Below are 18,705 nucleotides of genomic sequence, written 5' to 3' on the forward strand. Positions count from 1 at the left end.
TGTCGCAAGAGGATGGCGAGGTGATGAAAAACTACTCGAGCGAGGTGAATTATCGTTAATCGACGACACGGGTAGAGAGGCAAGGTCGTCTTAAAATAAATTTTTAAGGATTTCCAAATAAACTTTGTGTTTACTTCTGGCTTGGGGCAATGCTTCGCGTGTCATTGAATTCATTTATAGAAACCTTTTTTATTTTACTCGATAACATTAATTTAGATAATTGTTGCAATGAAATCCCCGCTATTATTCCTCGGAAAATAAATTTAACTTACAGAAAAAGTCGCAAACAGAACATACTAAAAGATTTCTTATTTTTTGGGAGAAATCCTACAATCTGGCAACCCTGGATATCACAACTTCTATGCTTCCTCCAAGCATTCAATGATTGATCATTAGAAGAAGAAGAAAATGAAAACTATATTAACCATAGATGCAGACGATAAATAGAGGTTATTTCCGATAAATGTCAATGTGGCAAATAGAGATTTTATTGGAAATTATATGAAAAATACAATAGAAGTAATATTTCAGGCCGATACGATTATTCTGATAACAAAGTGGTTTTCAATGGGTGATTATATTGATATAACTTCCCTTCAGATAAGTTAAGTTAGTGAAATGTTCTCACTAGTTTCAAATAAATATTATAGACTCGTTAATTTCAAATAAGTATCATGAATTCGATACTGAAACTTTCGAATTTGTGATTTAAATAATAAGATGTAGGTACAAAGTACTTCAGCTTTCAATCGGCTGATATTGGAAAAACCAAAACTGGTGAAATGTTCCCTAGGTCCAATTAAAGTTTGGAGATTATTTCATTCTCAAATAAGTCCCGAAATTCGTTAGTAGAACTTTCGAATTGATAATTAGGTTCAAATAAAGTTTGTAGACCCTTCAAGTAATAATTCGTTAGTACTTAGGACTTTCGAGATTCTAAATAATAAGATAAGATTACAAATGAAATGAACAAAGTACTACAACTTTCACAAAATGTTTCGTCGTTTCTCCAATCAATTTATAACTGATAATAGAAATGCCAGTTTTGAAAAGATTGAGGGGAATACATACTTGAGTATTTCTTTCTTCGTTATGTTCATATTTCATTATTTTATTAATATTGTGAAATGTCCACTTCAAATAAATTTGTGGACTCAAATTTGCCTCGAGATATGCAAGAAGCTACAACTTATAAAATAAAAGACTAGAATTACAAATCTAAAAAAAAATACAAATTGATAAGATGTTTCAATGTTTCATTATTTCTCAATGAATCTAAGTAAAACTTATAATAGTAGGAGGAGAACAGATAGGAAAAATCTCGATCCAAATAATAGAAAAGTTTTTACAAAATTGGAGATAATTCTCAAAACTCCTATTCTTTGTCTTCATATCATTACAAGATCATTTCATTTGATCTATTATTGGTGATTACTGTATAAAAATTAGATCGTTTCTTGAAATTATCACAGTAAATGAAATATCCAAATTAACATTAAAATCTGATGGAAAACCAACAGACAACTTCTAAAATTGAAAGGTTTATACGGTTTCTACTTTTTTTAAAATTTGCTGAAAGCATTCGAGAAATTTTTAAAATTCATCATGATACAGACGCATTTCAAAAATCTGCTATATGTTTGTTACAAGCACCCTGGGACTCTCTCTGTTTATTTCTACCAGTTGAAACTTTCGAAACAAATCCTTATTTATACCTCCCACATCCTTAGGTAGTCTTCTCAACTCCCAGCACCCTTTATTCTAGACTCCAGAGACCCTAAAAAGATCAAATCCCAAACGACAGGTGTAAGCCAAGCCAACCCATGCCAACAGCTGTCGATGAAATCCTTCATTTTGAAGTCATAAAGCACAGTTTTGCTTGCAACCTATTCCTATTTCTTAGGGTGATTTTTGATACTGAACTTTATTCGCAGATAATTCTAATTATAGTATATTTGTTACGCATTTGAATAGATAAGACATAATTTTCCTTTTCTCAGCCACTTCCACGAAAGAAGCTCTGAATGTAATATAATTCGAATTTTTCACCTTTAGAGTTCAGTTTCGAAAACCACCCTAAGAAATAACACAGGCCGTGAGCAGAACCGACCCTTGCAGCGTCATTATCTCATTTTTTGAAAGCAAAACGAATACAATATCATGCGGATGCATTTCGAATTGTTTGCCAATAAAGTTCAGTTACAAAATTCACCTTTAGAAATAGAATAGGCGGCAAGCGAAAACGTGCCTTAGGAAGATTTTTTGACCTCCCCTCCAAATTAGCCTTAGAAATAGCAAAGGCCGCAAGCGAAACTGTGCCTTACTGCAACTTTATCCCCACCCGAACGCAGGGTTGCCAAATTGGAGTATTTTTCCCTAAATTTGGGGGAATCTTGGACACTCAGGGGAAATTTAGAAGGATAATATTTCTTGGGGTATTTTTTTGGTGGTTTCGGTTTTTTTATTTTAAGATATTAACCTATAAATTCCATTGTTTTCAGTGTCTAATAGCCATTTTTCATGTACATTTTTTTTGTATTCAGAGTAATTTTAACATTTATTTCATTATATTCTGTGTATACATATATTAGGAACTTAATTGATTAATCGAAAATTAATTATTATTATAGTAATTGACGCTCAGTGATGTAACGTAGCGACATATAAAAATTTGGAGGATTTTTCGAAAAATATCACGATTTTGGGAGAATTTTTGACATCATTTGGGGTATTTCAATGGCAACCCTGCCCGAAAGGAATAATGAAAGAAAATTCATTGGAACAAGCGTTCAATTCTTAATTTCGTTTGTTATTCGATTCGAAAATGTTTTGCTGTGTAAAAGAATCGGAAACTAAAAACACAAACGGAAGTTTACATTTTCGAGGAGATGCACCACCATGCTTACGTTACGTGACGTTGAGTACGTCAAAATCAGCTACGTACGAAGATCAAGTACGCAGAAACGTGAAAGAACGATGCAAAAGTTTACGAATACGATTGAGAATGTTTTTGAAACTTCCTGATTTATTTACAACAATCATGAGGTCCGAGTAAACAAAATTATCAACAAAAACAACTTTTAGCTTCGAAAATATCATCATATTGTCCGAACCAATTCCCGTAAGCTTTAAGCTTTATAGGGTGTCCCAAATTCAATGCTCACCGAGGATCATCTCGAGAACTATTACAGTTAGAAAAAAAAATTTCAAGGAACCCTGACTTCTTTTTTCGAAATAATAAGATATCAAAAGCAGATCATAGATATCTTGATTCGTTGTCAAGTTTGTTTTGTGTCTATTGTATAATTTTCATCATATATAGGATGTCCCTTTCAGAAAACACCAACTCTTCTCTTTAACCCTAAAACGTAATTAGTTTCTAAGATCTAAGATTATAAGTTTCATGTGCACCATAAAAATTACTGAAAATAACTTTTTGGAATTTTTCGAGTATTTCAAACAGAATCCAAGATATAGGTGGCGAAATATTTGAAATATTTTTCAGAAACGCCCTTTCAATTCGAAAACGAATCAATATATCTATGATCTGCTTCTTGATATATTATTATTTCTCATTTCGAAAGAATAAATCAGGGAATTTTAAAGATTTTCCCTCATATCTTAGAGTTCTCGAGATGTTTTCAGTGAGCATCGTATTTGAGACACCCTGTACAAATCTCGCCAAAACTTATTCGCAAGTAGAACAAAAATTGATAAATTATGGAAAAATTAACAGATAATAGAGGAAATTCATGTTAACGCCCTCTAACTTATGACGTAACGCCCACTTTCTCATCGTAATCGTTCGATATAAAAACATGACAACACAACTCTATATCGAAAATGAATCAAGAACTGAAAGAAGGCGGCAGTATACCGTACCTCAAAGTCTAGCCTTGCCATTCGAACCAAACACTCATGAATTCTCGCCCTATGCATGTTTTCAACGCCCGCACACCCCCAAAAATAGCACTTAAAGATGGCACCGCTAACCAAAACATGAACTGATCAAAATTCAATCGGAACACTGACAGTTTCATTAAAGGAAATACTGAATCAGAAGTCGAGTCGAGAACTCTTTCGACCGAGTCGTTTTAAACGCCCACTAACGCCCGATTTAACGTCCACTTGTAAAGTGAACGAAGGACTAGGTGGGGGGGACTTATGGTTGATAAATGTGCTGCACAATTGAATTATGAACATTCACGCCCAGGTATCATCCCAAAATAGATTCAGGAGTTTGCCTTAACGGTGAAAGAGTGGAGTTTTGTAGACGTCTTGTTTGTTTGAATTGCTAATTTTGTCAGTTTATATCAAATGTGTTCAACTTTTAATAATATAGATGGAGATATAGTTCAAGACAGATTTTGTTGAATAATCAAGCAGACGTGAATAGGTCACCTCTTTTGAACATCCTCAAAAAGATTTTTGGAAATTCCAGATTGTAGCAGATCAATTTATATACTACCCCAGGCGCAAGACAGTTTGATGACAGATGACAGTTTGCCTCGTAACTTTCAACTTGAAGAGATAACGTTGACGTCACGAATGGTTGACGCTGATTGGTTAAAAGATACTGTCATCTGTAGACCTTGGCCAATGGCGATATGGATAACGGATGACGCGTCATCCCCACTCTTTAACCTAAGTTACGAGACAAATTGTGTTATCTCTAGACCTTGTCTAGGCCCAGAATATTTGCGACCAATTAGGGATGCCATAAATAAATTATTTTATTGGCTATAGATACTCTTCGTTTTTGTATTTATGCAGGGTCCCTAAATAACGCAACTTTTTTGCAATTTAAGCCACCTTATCTTTCTAACGGTTTTCGATATCCCTGTAGTGCCCCTCTAATCAGTTCTAACCCTGTATAGTTGAAAATATATTTTGAAAAATAACACATTGCAATGTCACCAATTCTTGGTAAAGCTGCTAAGACGGTGAAATGGTCAAAACAATAAAAATCTGTGGAAATTTAAAGTGTTTATATTCGTTTTTATTGAATGAATATCTTTCATCAGACGATAGAAAACATGGAGACACTGTTGCTCTATTCTTACTATTTTCTCTCTGGTATCAGAATATGTGAATACGTGAAGAAAACGGTTCAAGCATTTAAAAAACTTAATTTTTTCAAAAATTGTTTCGGTCTCTTCTAGACGGCATTTAACTAATGTTGAATTGATAGAAAGTGAAATAACGCACCTGAAGAAGCTAATATCTAGTTGTCGAAACAATTGTTGTATCGAATACATTTTTCGAAAAAAAAATCATTCAAATTCTTTCAATCAATTGAAGAGTTTTCTCAAATTGACTTTTTTTGTCTTTTAAACTTATTGATCGGATAAAATGATTCAATTCAAATGGATTTTATTGTTTCGAAAGAGGCTAAGCATGACTGGGCGGATTTTTTCTTAGATTATTGGATTTTTCAAAAACTGTACAATTACAGAAGTTCCGAAAAACTTTTCCTCGGACGATTCCAAATCTTCATCATTTTCTCCTGGAAATTTTTCAATATTCTGATAATCCGTTGACTTTTTTTTGTATATATCACTCTACAATTTTCGATACTTAGAGTGTAGACATCGTCAAAGATAACGCCCAGATTCTATTAAATTAACGCCCACTACCCATATAACACTACATCTTGATAAGCGAAGAACTAAACAACAAGGTCAACAAATATTACTCAGCGTCCTATCAAAAGATGCCATATTCACCACCCGACGCATTTTAAACGCCCGCACATCGCCAACAACTCTCGAAAAAAAAAAAAAAGCATCAACGAAATCCACACCGACCTTCAACCCGCCTAAAGCGTTCAAAACATTTCCCAAGAAAATACCCTTAAAAAAAGAAATGGAAGGACAGAACGACCCATAATCGAATAATCCACAAAGCCGGGCGACAAAAAAAGCGAGACGGTTCAAGTGCCAGCCCTTACGACTTCGCGCCCGGGCGTGAACCCCCCTTAACGCCCGCCCGATCTCGCCGGGAGCAGTCTTTGACCTTTGCGGACGCCGGGAAAAGCGCCGCGACGAGCGAGGTCGCCCGTTGGCAGTTTAAGCGTCGGCTTATTAATAGCCAGCTGGGCCAGTGGCGCGCGCCAACGCGGGACGACAGGTATCGGGAAATCGACGCAAAAAAAAGTTTTTTAATTTTGGGTTCAGTGGGCAAAAATAATACTAAATTTGTTCATCTCATATTTTTTCATAGACGCCATATTGGTTCTCCTTATGAGGTGATTAAGAAAAAAATTATGAATTCAACAATGTATCACATTCTACAAAAATATCAAGTCTAGCTACGCAAATTTGAACTTCCTCTCTGAATTAATGGAAAACAGAAAAATACTAACGACACCATTAGAATCTCTATATTGGATAATGGCTTAAAACCGAATTTCGTGAAGTTATCTTCCAAAACAAATGAGTTATACAGAAAAAAAGAAAATCCCGATTTTTTGTTTTTTCAGCATATCCCGGGAACCATTGGAGATATTTTGAATCTGTTAACACCAACACACTCATCCCTAAATAACGCAACTTTTTTGTAATTCAAGCCACCCTGTATTCCCAACAGTTTTCGATATCCCTGTAGTGCCCCTCCAAAATAGTTCTAACCCTGTATATTAATATTGCCTGCCTTCAGACTTTCTTAGAATTTCTAACCTAACCTTAACCAGTCGGTTTTCAACCACTTCATCACAACTTTCAGACAACCAAAAACCCCAGCGAAGTTCAATTCACTAACCTATCAACCTACGCCACTGGCGCGAGAGCTCGCGGATCAAAACACGGCTCGGACTGCCCCGAAATCAGTCATGTCTTGACTTCCTGGATTTTTACGCGGATATATATTCCCGTGTATTTTAGATCCACGTGGGCGTCCACGGTCGTGAGTTTTCGCGTTGCGACACATCCCATTCTGTGCTTCTCCGAGATAGAGAACTTGTTTCTTTACGTCCAGGGCATGAATCACCATTCGCGCGAAGAACGCACAAAGGAACCGTTAACCCGCAGCACATCGGTCGCCAACTACAAGGCCTTAAACACTGCGACAAAGACTTAGGGGATGTCGAAGTATGCGTCCTTTGTTTACCAGACCGATATACGCGATATATTTGTCGTATACGTGTATATATGATGTATATATGTTGTTTTTTAACATGACTTACTATGTGGTTATTCGTTATTGAAAATGCATTATTATGATTGTATTTTATTGTCTCATGACTTCATGTCGGTGCTTTCCCCATTTTTTTTTTCGATATATTAGGCCAATTGAAAAGTCCCCGGTCTGATGCACAGATGGCTGTGCTAGTATTAAATCCATATGATTTTTAGTTTGTATCAACCTTCAAACTATACGTGTCAAAATTTGACAGCAGTCCGACAATTAGTTTGTGAGATATTGCGTTGTGAGTGTAGCTACTCTAGTTATTTGAAAAAAAAGATCTTCGTGTGCAGATAAAATATTGCTTTTTGAACTGAAAAAATTCAGTTGAAGCAAAATCTTGGCTCGATTAAGAGTTTCCGGGGTCTGCACCAGGAAAATCAATCATCATTGATTGGTATGCTAAGTTTAAATGTAGTGAAATGAGCACCGAAGACGGCGAACGCATTGGACGCCCAAAAGAGGCTGTCACCGACGAAAAAATCAAAAAAGTTCACGAAATAATTATGGACGACCGTAAAGTGAAGTTGATCGCGATAGCAGACATTGTGAAGATACCATCTGAACGTGTACATCATATTATTCACGAGAAAGCTGTGAGCAAAGTGGGTGCTACGCGAGCTCACAACGAGTTAATGATTCTGAGTAGTGTTTGAAGCTGTTTAAGTGGAATAAACCTGAATTTTTGCGTTGATATGTGACAATGAATGAAATCGTTAAAAAACGGCCCCATTTAAAGAAAAAAAAAGGTGCTGTTTCATCAAGACAATTCACCGTGTCCCAATGAAAACAATGGCAAAATTGCATAAATTGGGCTTCGAATTGCTTCTGCATCCACTGTATTCGCCAGATCGGCCACCCAGCAACTTTTTCCTGTTCTCAGACCTCAAAAGAATACTCACTGGAAAAAAATTTCGCGCCAATGAAGAAGAAATCACCGAAACTGACGCCTATTTTGAAGCGAAAGACAAATCGTACTACAGAAATGGTATCGAAAAGTTGAAAGATCGATATAATCGCTGCATCGCCCTCGTTGGCAACTATGTTGAATAATAAAATCGAATTTTGCCAATAAAATGTGTTTTACTATGGTAGACCGGGGACTATGGCCTGTTACTGCCTGATTTTTCTGTTTTGAAACTGTTAGGGGTTGTCCATTAATCATGTGAGGCTTGAAAGGGGGGGAGGGGTTTGATAAAAATCACGAAAATATCACAAGGGGGAGGGGGGGTGTAGTAAGATATCACGTGTATTTATTTTTTCGTCAAACGCGCGATTTTTAAACAAATATTAAGCGACACGGCGCGGCGTGTAGTGACCTTGACTACATTAAATATATTCATGTACTAGTACAATACATGTTTTTCCTATGATTACACTCTTCGTTTATTATTATTGTTATGGCAATCAAAAAAAACTTGCAACCTGGTGTAGACATTTTTATTATGGTCCTTAATTTCAGAATAAAATAAGATTATAGTTTATACCTGTATTTAAATTAAGATAATATTCAGAAAATTTTAAGATTCGTTGTAGGTACTAAAAATACACGTGATGTTGAGAAGGGGGAGGGGGGGGTGGTCTTAAACCTCACTACGTATCACCAATGGGGGAGGGGGGGTTAAAAAATGCTGAAAAAAGATCACGTGATTAATGGACAACCCCTTATTAACACGAAATGTTATTCTGTGCAAAGTTCCAAAGAGAACAACACCCTATATATTATTCCTTTTTTTGGTTTGCCCTAGCCTCTTGCCTAGGTTGAATTCAAGGAAAAAGCACCGTGATTTAATCCTTCTTATTTTGATGAAAGTACTCATTGAAATCTGCCTTGTGTCAGTTATCCTTGAAAGGTAGCAAAAAGGGTTACGAGCACTTTTATCAAACTGACAACTTTCGTTTTCACTATGAACATTCTCAGAATTTAGATAGCTGCAGTGATAAATCAGAATTGAAGAAGAATGGTGTACCTTGTTCCTTGAATAATTGTAAACAACTGTCAATTGTATAAAATAAAATTGATGACAAGACGTAAACGTCAAATTCAAGAGAACTCGAAATTGGTACAAAATATGGCCCAGTACCAGTAATTTTGTTTCTAAAGAAAAGCGCTTTTAAATTGGTCTACAATACGACAAATAATGAGTCATTCAAGAGAATATTGTCGTCCATAAATTATTCTTGAATTTCTCTCAGTATTCACTACTGAGCACTAATTTTGATAAAACACAATTTAACAATTTCTGAACGTTGAAGCATGTATTTTTCGATGATTAAATGGCATACCCCACATAAAACGAATGACATAAGAAATGTCAAAAAAAATAACACAGAGTGTTTCCATTATAACCATTTTAAATTGTATCATTCCTATAGGCAAACCCTATATATACGCAACAAAGTAAAGGAACAGAACATAAAAATGTTTCAGGTGAAAATACAAAAACCCTCAAGGTTGCATCCCAGGTAAAATCCGAACAGGTGTTTACCCGACACAAAAGATCCAATTCCACCCTTATAAATAACAACACCTGAGGGGCGATCCATTGGAAGCCATCACGCTGTAATAAATACAGAACGATTGCACCTATATATATATACAGGGTGATTCACCGGGATGGTCTATTAGACGTTTATGGAAAACTAATCATCTCAACGGTTCATGAGTTTTTACCCAAGGTATGGCATATTGCCAAAATTGTCATCAAAAAAGCTATCTAATATTGCAATAATATACTGGGTGTGCCATTTGAAATAAGAAAGTAGTAGTCTATTTCCGGTATAATCGGAAGTTGTAGAGATCTGAAAATATTTTAGGCAGAAAGATCATTGTCTCAAACCCCAATATGCAAATTTTCGGCTCACAATTATGATTAGTTTTCCATAAACGTCTAATAAGCCATCCCGGTGAATCACCCTGTATATATTCGTCACAGAATAACATTGAACTACTTTCATGCGAAGACGGCGTAAATCTAACCCCAATTAAGGACGTTATTCTGTGCGTCTGTCACGTCGCTTTCAGTGGTGTCGAACAGGCTCGCCAATCATAAAATAATGGCATCAATTATACCGTGGCGACATCAAACGAAAACAAGTTAATAAGATAACGCCAGACTGGTTGACATTAAACGAGTTTTTTTCTTCGCGAAAACGTAACAGGCCAAAGCGTATATTCCCCCTTTCACTCGGCCTGGAAAAGTATAGGCGATGATTCGCGAACGAAATTCTTTGTAACGGGCGATTCGAAGAGATCTGCAACGTTGGAAGGCGATCGTTCCAAAATTAAGACGTAGTTTCGTAAATGTCATTTGTCAATCGTCTTGGTCGAGTGAATATTCCGTGCGATCAACTGCTCGTCAAACTTATTATTATCAACGAGAATGATGAAATTTGCAGAGGTTATAACGGCAACACTGTATATTATCTTTTGACATTTCTTATGTCATTTGTCTTCAATAGGTTAGGTTTCAACAACGTTTAGAAATAGTCAATTTGTTTTTATCAAAATCAGTGCTCATTTGTAAATACTGAATGTAATTTAAGAATTCACGGACGACATAATATACACTGCGCAAAAAAATTAACGCAGATTATGGAAATCTCAAATTTATTTAACAACTGAAGGTGTTCTCAATGATAATTATTTTTATCAGAATTATGCATGCATATGTTATCCACTTTCAACGTTTTTCTTCAATACAGATGTTTTTTCCAAGCAGGAATAAAAAAAGATGAATCTAGATTCGCCTCTACCATTGTGGTCGACTTTCCCTTGTATACAGACGTCCACATGAAAGATATGCTCGGTGCAATTTCCTGAATAGTACTGGTTTCGGGGGAGGATCGATTATGGTATGGGGTGGAATATTTTTGATTGCTCGCACAGACCTAGTGGTCGTTTATAATAGAGCTATAACATTCTTGGAAAGCATGTAGTGCCATTTGCCCCATACATTGGTGAAAATCTCATTTTTATGGACGATAATGCCAGACCCCATCGTGCGCGCATCGTTCAGGAGTACCTTGAAGAGATTGAAGTCTCTCGAATGGAATGGCCAGCAAGAAGTCCAGATCTCAATCCGATTGAGCAGGTTTGGGACAACCTCAATAGAAGGCTGAGAAGTTCAGAAAATCATCCAGCTACTCTTAATGACTTAGGAATCCAACTCAGAGAAGTCTGGGAAGGATTAGATCAGAACATTTCAAGATCACTCATTTTGAGTATGAACCGTCGTTGCCGAGCTGTAATTAACGCAAGGGGTGGAAATATCAAGTATTAAATCACTTATCAGCATTCCAGTATTTTGAAAATTGTTTATTTCTCTTCTTTCACATAATATTCGGTGAAATCCTGAATTTTTCTTCCATTTAATGTGTCTTGTTTCGTTCAAAACCTTCCCGAGAGAACATAAAAAATAAATTATAAAGTCAATGTAGAGTTAACTTTCATTAAAATTAAGATTTTCAGAATGTGCGTTAATTTTTTTGCGCAGTATAGTTAATCAACTCACTAAGACGTGGACTTGTCGTTCTGCAAATTGGATTTTAAATTGCCTAAAACTTGAAAACGAAAAATAAACTAAAGATAAAATCATCAAAATGATCATTTCATACACACATGGACAAAAAATGATTTGGCTCGATGAAAATTCACTTCGCGATGAATCAGAATACGTTTTTATAATAGTTATAAGGTTATCAAATTGAAAACATTTTTATGATATGGAAAAAATGCATCTTCGGAAAACATCAATATCGTAAACTGTGTCAAGCAGTTTCAAAGTGGTAAACGTTGAGGAACTTGGAATATGCATAAAAGAAATGCAATTCTGTGAAATGTAAATATGACAAAAACGGTGTTGCAACAATGAACATTCATAATCGAAATAACCAGTTTTCGAGTAGTCAAAGGTCTTTTGCATTGTTCAAGTACTCATTATAAGGTATAAGGTGAAGGTGGAACAATTCATATTTTTTCAGAGCTTGTAACCATAAAATTTCATGACGATGTATTGGGCTGAAAAGTTCGTAGGTTGACACATAGATAACGCTGTTAGCATTAAACCCATCTGATTTTTAGTTAACCCTAACCTTCAAAAGATACGTGTATAAATTTCACAGCCATGTATTTGTCCAATAAAAATAAAAAATAAAATCAAAATCCATAAAAAAAAAAAAATTGTTTCCGTCAGTCAAACTGATAATTCTCACTGAGGACAAATTCACTTCTATCCGACCATTAACACAAAAACTGCCAAAACAGAACCCTCTACAAACATAAAATTAAATTCTGAGTATTACTCTATGGCTTCATCGAACACAAACGTCAAAATTCGAAAATCACAGAAACACTTCGACACTTCACAAACCGTCAAAACTGTCAAAATTCCAGCGAAGATGAGAGATGCAAATGGACGTTAGTAAGGCCTGCGGCACCTGCAACAAGATGATAGACGTAAAGAACGCCCTGGACGACAACGACCAAGAGCATCTCCTCAGATTCTACGACCAGCTAACACCCGAACACAAGAAGTCACTATTCGACCAGCTGGCCTCCATCGACTTCCACGAGGCCAGCAACATGTACAGCGAAGCCTTGGAAGTCATGGAGCAGCAGGAAACCATGAGCGGCAAGATCATAGAGCCGGTGCCAATCTCAGAGTTCGGCTCTGCTCTCACTTGCGGAGAGGACAAGATCCAGGAGTACTGGAACAACGGCCTTAAGGCTATAGGAGAGGGGAAGGTAGCTGCTCTTGTGCTGTCAGGCGGGCAAGGCACCAGGTTGGGCCTGGACGTGCCCAAAGGGATGATCTCTATAAACCTGCCTTCGGGGAAGACCATCATGCAGATCCACATGGAGAGAATCATAAGGCTGCAGGAGCTGAGCGGGAAGGCTACAGGAAAGGATGATGTGTCATTGCCGTTATACGTGTTGACCAGTGAGGCGACCCATGATAAGCTGTTGGAGTTCTTGGAGGAAAACATGTATTTCGATATGAGGAAAGAGGACGTGGTGCTGTTCAAACAAGGCAAGTTTTATGTTGAGGTCTAGTTGTACTTTGATTTTTTTCGAATTCTCTTCAACTCCACAGAAAAACGCATTTCACCATTGTCTTCAAAACAGCTTTTGAAGCTGTTTCTGATCTGCTCTAATAGGATCCAATCTGATAATATCGCCAAAGCTTCTACAATAATAATCTTCTCAGCTTTCTTCAGTACTCGGATTAAAGACCCTTGAATAATGCTATCTTAGAACTTCAATTTCTAGACTGGGTTCTTTTGAGAGAATCAATCAATCAACATAAGCCTTTCCAATTTCTTTCATTTGAAGTTGCGATCTTGTTTAAATGAAATCAACTTGGCCTTTCTCAATTCGCTTCTGTTTTCATAGTTAATTCCTCCCACAACATCAGCTCAAATAATAATACCAAAGCTAATCCATGATCTCCAATTCCAACACCATGGTTTCTGTTAGTTATCCTCCGATTTCTGAAGCTACGATTCCAACAACTCTTTCTTGGGAAACACCTAGAGAAGTAATTGCTAAGCCTTCCTTATGAAATTTGCAAATCCTTAAACTAAAAAAGGTTGACCGAAATTAACGAAAAATCTGGCCGAGTTTTCTATTCTTGAGAAGCTAATAGTAACACCAAAATCTCCGAAACACCTGAAGACACTATAACAATTTCAATAGCCAGGCATGAACCCCTGCTTCAACTACGAAGGCAAGATCATCCTCGCCGAAAAGCACCTGGTGGCAATGGCACCAGACGGCACCGGAGGCCTCTACAAGGCCATGGAAAAAAACGGCATCTTCGACGACATGAAAAGACGCGGCGTCCACTACGTCTACGTCTTCCCCGTGGACAACGTGATGGCCAAGGTGGCGGATCCCATCTTCGTCGGCTACTGCCTGGAGACCAAGACGGACTGCGCCGCCAAGGTGATAAGGAAGCACAAGGCCAAGCAGAACGTCGGCAACGTGTGCAAGGTGGACGGCAACTACAGCGTGGTCGAGTACTCGGAGATCAGCGACGAGCTGGCCTGCCAGACGGACGACGAGGGAGAGTTGAAGTTCCACTCGGCCAGCATCTGCATACACATGTTCTCGCTGGACTTCATGATGGAGATGGCGTCGGTGAAGCTGAGGCCTCACGTTGCCAAGAAGAAGGTGGCGTTCGTGGACGAGGAGGGGGTGAAGAGGAAGCCGACCAGTCCGAACGCCATCAAGGTGGAGAGGTGAGTTGCTTGAGCTATTAACTGGTAGTTTGTTTTTAGCTGATTGACAAGTGACAGATTCCTAGGAAAAGGTTCTCGACAACGTTATTTTTTGCTGCACTAACTTGACTAAACGCAAAGTTTCAAAGTCGTTTGGATCAAAGCACCCTTGGACAATTGCACTGTTTCTGTTCGGTTATTTCCAAGTCCGATTTGCAGAGTCTGCAAAATGTATCTGCCGACAAAGTCCCTTCAACAGTCCCCATCAAGTCGAAGCTCAGCTTTTTATTCTCAGTTTGATTTGGCATTTCATCATGAATAGACTCACGCCTGAACAACGCTTGCAATTTCATTTCGAAAATAATGGTTCTGTGCGGAATACGTATCGCGCACTACGTCCATTTTATTTTGTTTAGCGATGAAGCGCACTTCTGGTTGAATGGCTACGTCAACAAACAAAACTGCTGCATTTGGAGTGAAGCTAATCCTCAAGTGTACGTCGAAACACCGTTACATCCAGAAAAACTGACTGTTTAGTGCGCTTTATTGGCTGATGGAATCATTGGTCCGTACTTCTTCAAAAACGATGATGGCCAGAACGTTACAGTCAATGGTGATCGGTATAGAGCCATGATTACTAACTTTTTCATTCCTGAATTGAACAACCATGATGTCCAGGAGCTGTGGTTCCAACAAAACAGCGCAACATGTCACACAGCTCGTGCCACAATCGATTTATTGAAAGACACGTTTGGTTACTGCCTAATTTCACGTTTTGGACCTGTGAATTGGCCTCCAAGATCTTGTGATTTAACACCGCTAGACTACTTTCTGTGGGGCAATGTAAAGTCATTGGTCTATGCGGACAAGCCACAAACCCTTGACCATTTGGAAGACAACATTCGCCGTGTTATTGCCGATATACGGCCACAAATGTTGGAAAAAGTCGTCGAAAATTGGACGTCCAGATTGGACTACATCCGAGCCAGCCGTGGCGGTCATATGCCAGAAATCATATTCAAAATGTAATGCCACAAGATTATCTTGCGGATAAATAAAATTCATGTCAATCGAATAATCCATCGTTGTTTTATTGCAATTTAAAGTTCTATAGCTCTAAAAAAAAACAACCTTTATATTGTTATGTAGAGTATAAAATAAAAGATCAAAGTAGCAGCGCACTTCTGAAAGGCTATCCCATTGATTCTCACAATGAATCTAACCTCATCTAGATGAAAGTTTTCGGGTAGGACCTTCGGGTATTTCGATTAAAATATAGATTTTCAGAACATAAATTTCTTTATTACGAGCGAATACAATCTTTCACAGAAAAACAAGTATCAGGACATATTTGGAGGATGGTTTTCGAAGCTTTTCCATAATAGTTTGTCATTTTGGTGACTTGAATTGAGCAATCAATTCTTTTGACGTAAAGTCTGGTCATGGGGGGGACATTTTCGAAACGTTACTCGCAGAAGGCACCTTCAGGTACCTGTCGCTTCGATGGCAGTGCCCCTCGCAGCACCGCTTCCGCATTCCCAAGGACACGGTACACTCCAACGAAATCCTACTTTCGACCACACGCGTTCGTTCCAACAACAGAATTCCGAGCGCCCGATGACCCCATTCTACCGACGCCATTGACCTCCTTTCTCCCCTCTCCCTCAGCCTCTTCATCTCGCCGACGAACGTAAGAGCCGTTTTTCAACGCCACCTTGTTCGAACAGAACGTCATATAGGGTGATCCAATAAGAGGTTTCGTTTTGAATGGCCCGCTATCTGGGCAGCTGTCACTTTTGAAACTGTCATATTTTGACGTTTGAAAGTGAAACTGCGCCATTACTGAAAATGGTTCGATACACGCTTCAATAACGCATTTAAATTGTTAAAATTGACTACAAAAATAGTGAAAATTTTGCTGTCACGATTCGCAAAACTAAAGCAAAATTTGAGCTATTGGGACGGGTTAGTGATGTGAAGAATCGAAGCCGTGTGCGCCATTGAAGAACAACTGAGAACATTGCTGCTGTAGCCCTTAGTGTTGACGAAAACCCAGGTTTGTCGATCTTGGCTATGATTAATGATTTTTTATATGGTCGAAATTGGAAGATATTGATGTGGATGAAGTATATTTTCAACACAAGCAACGAAACAATCGCAATTTTTATTGCATAGTTGCGATTGTTTCGTTGCTTCTGTTGAAAATACTATCCTGTTATTTCCCAAAGAAATGATCACAATTGGCCACCGTGATCTTGGGATTTAACACCTTTAGATTTTTTTGGGGAGCCACATGAAAGCTAAGGTTTATGTCAAGGGTGCACAATCGATTCAGGACCTTAAAGATGGATTCTAAACTGTAATACGAAAGGTTTTTCCAAGGATTTAAAACATCGGTCAAAAGATTGTCATACAGAATCGGAATGAATCTGCACTGAAGAACCTTGTGCTGAAGGTAGTGTACACCCTTAAGGATGAAATTCGTAGAATTGATTCAATAATTAACGTTGAATGTTGTTCCTTCGATTTTCAGATTTGCTTTAAAATTATAATATTGAGTTATAACATTGTACAAAGGAAAAAGAACACTCAGAATATTTCGAGCTATTGGGGAATAAAGCTTTTCAACAGGCTCCCTAATGAAATATAGTTATTTATAATACAAGTGCAGAAGGCATTGATATTCTTCCACGAGTTCAAAATTCAAAAACGAGCCACGAAGTGGCGAGTTTTTGAATGAACGAGTGGTAGAATGAGCTTTCTGTACGAGTATTATACACTCTCTAATTCATTGCATTCTTATTGAAATTAATGAAATATTTCCATAAATATCATTTAGTGATTTTCGCATTGAAAAATGTTGGTTGGCAGAACTGATTTCTTTAAGGCAAATTGATGAATTGACAGATAAAGCCGTGGCGGAAAGTTCGAAGTACCAACATATAATAATAAAATATAACCATGAAAACTGTGCGTTTCTGATATATTCTCGCACGATTTTGTTCTACAAGATGTGGAAGAATGCACGGAATAACCACAGAATTAGAGAAAAGAATTTATCGTAAAAAACTTCAAGAGCAAAATTAATCAAGTATTGGTGAAGGATGCATTTTATTCTTAAGAAGAATTCTTATGTTTCTATTATTATTGTTATTCGATTCGATTGTTATTTTGAAGAACCATGTAAAATTTGATGGTGAATAAATACTATTATTATTATTCTGCATTTTAAAATAAAATAAACATTGATTTTTCACAGAAATGTTCTCGTTTTTTGATGAGATTAACTTTATGAATATACCAAAATGAAACCTCTCGTTGCAAAACTAGTTACATCTTTTTTTCTCCTGTCGACAGGTTCGTCTTCGAGGCCTTCAGATACTCCCGAGGCTTCGTCACGTGGGAAGTCGGCTACGACGAGTTCAGCCCGATCAAGAACCCCAATTCTGGCCGGTACGAGTGCCCCCTCACCGCCCGCACTGACCTGCTGAGCGTGCACAAGACCTACGTCGAGAGCTTTGGCGGGCAGGGTCTGGACGAAGCAGAGGTGGAGGTTTCGCCTTTGCTTTCGTACGCGGGCGAGAACCTGGGGGAGCGTGTTCGAGGGATGAGCTTTCCGCCGTACTCCTCCACCCACGTGCAGAGCGAGGAGGAGTACTACAGGAACCAGCCCGATCTGAGCTACCAGTCGTTCTCGCAGCTGTTCAAGATCAAGCCGACCATGGTGATAGACGGGTAGTGGGGACGGAGCTTTAGTGCAGTAGGTTCGTTGTACTTTTGTTGTGTTTTTTATCATTAAATTTGTGATTTCGAAGTGTTTTGTGTTTATAGATGTTTTTTTTTGGCTATAAGAACATTTTTTTCAAATTATTCGGTGATGTGTGAATATTCATAATTTCGCAAAATCGCAATTCTATGAAACGTAGTATAAGTGACGTACCTTGAAAATATTAACAATCAAGTGCCACATACCTGTCATTCTTGCAGCTTTCAAAATCAAGTTGACTATGGTAATAGACGGATAGTGGGGACAGACCTTTAGTGGTTTAAGTTTCTTGTTACAGAAGTCTAATGAATTTGTGATTTCAAATTTTTTTTTGTTTATAGAAATTCTACTAATTGGCTGTTGTTGAATAGCCTATTTGATAAACGAAATGAAGACATGAATATCAAAAAGTTGACAACTTTTTGTCTATTCCTCCACAATAATATATCTTTATGATATATTTGGTTTATTTTTGTCTTGGAATATACACAAAGTTGTCAATTTTTTTTATATTTATACTGAATATCCTTCATCAA

General features: G+C 37.6%; 2 protein-coding genes across 2 annotated transcripts in view; one reads left to right on the plus strand and one right to left on the minus strand.

The window, feature by feature from the left end:
* Positions 1-18,705, minus strand: part of LOC123688718 (AN1-type zinc finger protein 6) — a 49,238-nt gene that overhangs the window by 28,187 nt on the left and 2,346 nt on the right. The gene's annotated exons all lie outside the window — the stretch shown is intronic.
* Positions 12,590-18,222, plus strand: LOC123670743 (UDP-N-acetylhexosamine pyrophosphorylase-like protein 1). Its single transcript, XM_045604281.1, has 3 exons — positions 12,590-13,214; positions 13,884-14,424; positions 17,761-18,222. The coding sequence occupies exons 1-3, from the start codon at positions 12,590-12,592 to the stop codon at positions 18,140-18,142; spliced, it is 1,548 nt and encodes a 515-aa protein (XP_045460237.1). The 3' UTR covers positions 18,143-18,222.

Source organism: Harmonia axyridis, chromosome 1 (genome assembly GCF_914767665.1).
Source record: "Harmonia axyridis chromosome 1, icHarAxyr1.1, whole genome shotgun sequence".
Lineage (NCBI taxonomy): Eukaryota > Metazoa > Arthropoda > Insecta > Coleoptera > Coccinellidae > Harmonia > Harmonia axyridis.